This window comes from Urocitellus parryii, chromosome 2 (assembly GCF_045843805.1).
Source record: "Urocitellus parryii isolate mUroPar1 chromosome 2, mUroPar1.hap1, whole genome shotgun sequence".
Classification (NCBI taxonomy): domain Eukaryota; kingdom Metazoa; phylum Chordata; class Mammalia; order Rodentia; family Sciuridae; genus Urocitellus; species Urocitellus parryii.
Genome location: NC_135532.1, coordinates 67,752,250 through 67,758,249, shown reverse-complemented (window position 1 = coordinate 67,758,249; position 6,000 = coordinate 67,752,250). Strand labels below are relative to the sequence as shown.

At 34.6% G+C, this 6,000-nt stretch overlaps 1 protein-coding gene across 3 annotated transcripts in view; it reads right to left on the bottom strand.

Moving 5' to 3' along the window:
* Positions 1-1,583: 1,583 nt before the first annotated feature.
* Uchl3 (ubiquitin C-terminal hydrolase L3) overlaps positions 1,584-6,000 on the bottom strand; it is a 58,748-nt gene continuing 54,331 nt past the window's right edge. For all 3 annotated transcript variants that reach the window (XM_077795214.1, XM_077795212.1, XM_077795213.1), the window contains 2 exons: positions 5,125-5,183; positions 1,584-4,364 (listed from right to left, as the gene is read on the bottom strand). In XM_077795214.1, the coding sequence (XP_077651340.1) occupies positions 4,281-4,364; positions 5,125-5,183 (143 nt within the window). In that variant the 3' untranslated portion in view covers positions 1,584-4,280. The remainder of the gene's footprint in view (positions 4,365-5,124; positions 5,184-6,000) is intronic.

The following is a 6,000-nucleotide window of genomic DNA, read 5'->3' as shown; positions in this document are numbered from 1 at the left end:
CAGGTGTATGTTATATATATCCTGGTGATAAATCTTATCTAATAAGCATGTGCACCAGTCCAAGATGGAATGAAAATAAATTAACATTTATAAGGAATTGTAATTTTCTTTTCAGGTATTCTAAAGTTTGATTCACCACAAAATACAGAGAACTTCCATTTTATTATTTTTTAGTTGTATATAAACACAATACCTTTATTTTATTTATTTTTATGTGGTGCTGAGGATAGAACCCAGTGCCCCATCTGTGCTAGGCAAGCACTCTACAACTGAGGTGCAATCCCAGCCCAGAACTTCCATTTTAGTTTCAAGTGAATATGGAAGATATTAGAGGTTATTATGGAAATCATAAAGGCACCTTTCTGTGTTTCAGTAATTAAAAGCAAATCTTTGTTTAGTTAGTTTTCAAAAGTCTACCAAGCAAAAACATTTAGTTTCAGTTCCTGTTATAATTCCTTTCCCCCAATCTACCATAGTCATTAACAGCATTATACAGAAATGATCCACAACTTCATCAGCCTTAGTGTCTCCACAAGTTTCCATACAAAGTCAACTACAATCTCTTCTGTAAGTGCCAAGTTTTAAGAAAGTGACTAAATCAACTATTGCAGGGAGTTGAGCTAAGAAATAAAAAACGTCCTGGACATGAACCTAAGTGACAGGCAAGAGTAATTTTCAAGTTGTGTGTTTCACAAGGGACTGTTAAACAAAATTATGGGAGGCCAATTGTTTGGATTGAACTCCTGCATGAGGCCTCAACAGACCAAACCAAAACAGAATCATTTAAATATAGCATAATCAAACTGAAATGTTAAGGAAGCAGAGAGATCCCAAAACAGATCAGTTTTTCCTAAAAACAAGATTTCAGCAAGATTTCAGTTTACCTGAGTGACTGATAAGGAAGGTCTCTGTTTAGCCTTTTTAAAAAAATAAATAGCCTGACCAGACATGGTGGTGCATGCCTGTAATCCCAGGAATTCAAGAGGCTGAGGCAGGGGTGGGGGATGGCAGCTTCAGCAACTTAGCAAGACACTGTCTCCAAACAACATGACAAAATGTCTGGGATGTAGTAACCCAGTGCCCCTGGGTTCAATCACTGGTACAAAAACAAAACAAAACAACAACAACCCTGAACTAAGGTGATGTTGGCCAGGTGTTTTCCATTGTTGTTTCTTTGTTCCCATCTTAACAACCCACTCTTCGGCTATTTATTGCGCAGTTGGAGCTCTCATTCTATCTTATAGCATGGAGGCTGCCCCAATTCATGATTCTCAAGTAAAAAAGTTAAAAATCAATTATAATTAAATTAGTTCTTCTTATTATTTTTTTAAATGGTGGTACTGAGGTCTTGAACTAATTTTGAGACAGGGTGTTGCTAAGTTGCCTAGGCTAGCCTTGAACTTGCAATCTTTCTGCATCAGCTTCCTGGGTTTACAGGGGTTTGATACTGCCAGAATTTTGTCTTCTCACAGGACAAAATTCACCCTATAGGGTATACCAAAGAATGCTAGTCCTAAGTGTTGTTCCACAAAATGTGTAGGAAATATTATTCATGATATGTAGAATATTTTTTAAAAGCTGAGGGATTCTACAATTGTCCCCCCCATACCCAATATATTTGTAACTTTAATAAAATTGTTTAATATTTGACTTCACAATCCTTCTGGCCCACTAATAGTCTGCAAAGTTAATGTTTCTCATAGTTAACTGAGAAACCATGTAAATTCTGGGTAATGTGCCATTGCTTTAGAATCTATTAAAAAATTATGTAGTAGGAGAAATCCATCAAGGCAACAGGCAGAAAACTGGTCAGATGATATTTACTATATAACATATATATGTATAGAAAATGCAAACAATGTTAACACAAGAGGACACTTAGTTATTTTTACTGGCCTGACAAAAGCATAATGCACATATACAGTTTATCAAATTTGTTTGAGGGCTGGGGATGTGGCTCTAGCCCGCTCCCCTGGCATGTGGGGGGCGCTGGGTTCGATCCTCAGCACCATATAAAAATAAAGATGTTGTGTCCACCAAAAACTAAAAAATAAATACTAAAAAATTCTCTCTTTAAAAAAAAATTTTGTTTGAGAATTGTGTGCTTGTGTGTGTGTGTGTGGGGGGGGGGGAATCAAACCCAGTGTCTCATGCATGCTAGGTAAGCACTTTACCACTGGGCTACATCCTCAGCTCATTAGATAATTTCTTCATTCCTCTGCCACCACTTCACCCAGACCCTTTTCACTAGAATGGTGCTAAGTGTAAATCTCTCCTAAAGCAACCTTCCTTATTATGTCTATTTTTTTCTCATCTAGTGCTTCCTAAACTTAGTATTTATATGAATCAGATAGGGATCTTGTTAAAAATTCAGTCTTTGGAGTTAGGGTCTGAAATTCTTCATTTCTAACAAGTTCCCAGGTAACAGTGGTAATTCCATCACTATTACCTGGGAACTTGTTAGAAATGAAGAATTTTGAGTAACAAAGATCTAACTCATTCTACAAGCCACTGCCACTTTATTGTTCCTAAAAGTCACTGCTCACATATTACTGCCTCAAGAATCCACTTTTACTCTGTGAATTATGTATAAACCTTTATACTCAATACTAGTCCAGAATTTCATCTGGACAAACCTGACTTTCCTACTTCTATATTTGTTGTAATCCAGCTCTATTTTTTAGTTGCTATTTTGTTTTTGAGATAAAATATACATATGGCACTGTATGTGTTTTTTAAAAATTTTTTTTAGTTGTCAATGGACTTTATTTATTTACATGTTGTTCTGATAATCGAACTCAGTGCCTCACACATACTAGGCAAGTGCTCTACCACTGAGCCACAATCCCAGTCCAGCACAGTACAGATTTTAAATGTAGAATTCAATCCGTTTTGATAAATGAACATCCAAGTAACCACTATCCCCTCAAAAAATACAAAACCAGTCCCATGTTTTGACCCAATGCTATAAATACCTTTCCATGAAGACTTCTTTCCTTTCTTCAAAGCACACCCCCAAATTCACTCTCATACCCTCATCTAAATGATTATCACTTTTAAGGCCCAAACATCTACATCTGTGTCTCTATTCTTGTGCCCCTCTCTCCCCATATTTTTTTTATATTTTTTAGTTGTGGATGGACACAATACTTTTATTTTGTTTGTTTTTATGTGGTGTTGAGGATCAAACCTAATGCCTCACACATGCAGGGCCAGCGCTCTACCACTAAGCCATTACAACCCCAGCCCTCTTTCCCAGTATTTTATCCACAGAGTTGTCAGAGTGATCTTTTAAAATTTTAAGTCAAATCGGGTCACTCTCCTGTTTAAAACCTCCAATGGCTTACTGTCACACTTGCAATAAATTCAAACACCTTTTCCTCCTCTAACTTCATATCCTGCTGCTTTCCTGATTTCTTTCTATGCCCTGGTCATATGGAACTTCCTCCTGGTCCTACAATACAGCAAGATTTTCCTACCTTAGAGACTGTGCATGAATTATTATCCTCCCTATTGTACCCATCACTTTTATGACTGGCTACTTTTTGTCATTCAGTTCTCAACTTCAAAGTCATACCTTCACAGGAGGCTTCCCTGACAAAAAATCTCAAGTATATACTCAGTTACTTTAAAAAAAATCCTACTTTAATTCTCCACACAGCATCTATCATTGGTATATATGTTCTTTATGTGTTTGTTATTATCTTTTCTCAAACTCTGAGCTATATCCCTAGTATAAACTCTAGCTGGGGATATGGCTCAGTTGGTAGAGTGCTTGCCTTGCATGCACAAGGTCCTAGGTTTGATCCCCAACACCAAAAAAAAAAAAAAAAAGCATAAATTCCATGACTACAGGACTTATTAATATGCTCACTGCTATAACTCCTGCATCTAGAACACTGTCCATCTCATTATAAGTAGATCTTCAACAAATGTTTTCTACATAAATATGTGAACATGTATGATATATATTCATACTATGAAGATGGAAATTGTGCCTGGTTTTCCAATACATAATCTCTCATGGGATCTAAAAAGGATAAAAAGCTTTGCTAGTAATCCAACAAGATAAGTCCTTCACAAGAAAGAAAGGGAAGGAAAGAATTACTGTTTTAACTTGTTGCAAAAATAAAACACAGGTTAAATCAAATTTTAATTCACATAAATTTTTAATCAGTCAAGTTAATGAAAATATCAAAATTTCTGAGTTAGTGTATGGCAGCGGAAGTTTAACTTTTGTTGCAAATAATACAGTATTTGGTATTTCCATCATCAACAAGCTATGCTGCAGAAAGAGCAATTGCATTAAATCTTAATTCATCAGGGTCACGTTCCATAAACTTCTTGCAAACTTCTATGGCATCCTATGGGGAAAAAAAAGTATAACTTTTCAGTTTTTAAATATATGTTTTACTTATGAATGATAAATAAGAATTTCACATTTTTCTGGTACTAATTTTATACTGCAGACTTATTTTTCCAAATGAAAAACACAAAACACCAAAAGATGGAACAGTTGGTGGCCCAACTTGCTTAGTACAAAAGTGTAAGATATAGCAAGTATTCTTTCTTAAAATTTTTACCTTTTAACCTGAAAATTACATATTTCACTGATTCTAAGCAACTTTAGAGAAGAGTGAATATATATGATATATATTCATACTATACAAATGGAAATTATGCCTGGTTTCCCAGTACATAATCTCTCCTGGGATCTAAAAAGGATAAAAAAAGCTATTGCTAGTAATCAAACAAGATAAGTCCTTCACAAGAAAGAAAGGGATTTAAAATCTTAGAGATTTAAAATCTCTAAAATTTGGATCATGATACAACTCATGGTATCTTGGGACTCAAATATAGGATATAGTGAGTGACTCTTTCAATACTATTCTTGTCTTTTTTAAATTTAACAATTGTTCACATAAAGAACACAAGCAACCTCCTTATCTGTTGTAGATTTTAAATACTAATTCAAATTTTTGTTTTTTAGATTTTCTGAAAAGAGCAAGGACAAACAAACATCCAGATTCAGAGAAAATATTATACAAATAATCTTTAGAGATGTCTTAAAGATGACAGGAATATAATTTATACTCAAAATAGGCCAACATGTTTTATCATTACCTCTAATAAAGTTTCATCACTAGTTTTCCCATGGTTAATTGGAAATGGTTTCCGTCCATCTGTGGAAAATAGACAAAAAGTTGAATGCTTAGCTGTTTTTACAAGATAATGGACTTTACCTCACACTTTCCTCTTCCCGAGACAAGAAAAGTTAAAAGATACATCCTAAAACAAATATTTTAAATGTGTAACCATGAATATTTTTTAACATTAAAGGTTAACAGAATACTCATTCATTAATTTTGCAGTACTGGGTATGGAACCCAGGGCCTCACACAGGCTATGCAAGTATTCTACTAATGATTTAAATCCCCGGTCCTTTTTAAAGTTTTTTATTTTTTATTTTATTTTTTTTAAATATTTATTTATTTATTAGTTATTGGCGGACACAACATCTTTGTTTGTATGTGGTGCTGTGGGATCGAACCCAGGCTGCATGCATGCCAGACGAGCGCGCTACCGCTTGAGCCACATCCCCAGCCCTAAAGTTTTTTATTTTGAGGCAGGGTCTCACCAAGTTGTTGGGGGTGGCCTCAAACTTTCAATCCTCCTTCCTTAGCTTCCTGAGTGGCTGGGTTTATAGGTATGTGCCACCATGCCTGACCAAGAATATTCTTAGCACCTTGTTTCCACATTTAAAAGCCTAAATTATTTTTATGAGTAGAATTTATTATAAATGAATATTGGTTTTAACTTCCTGAAAATATATAAAATTAGTAATTTTTGGGGAAGTTATGAACTCAGTTTTTATCCTCAGAAATATAAAAGATATGTATTTTTGCTTTAAAACTAAATCAGAAGATCTTAAATAAGACTGTCAAGTTTTTTTTCAATGAAGGGAGTTATATTGTCATAGCTTATGTATTATTACTAACT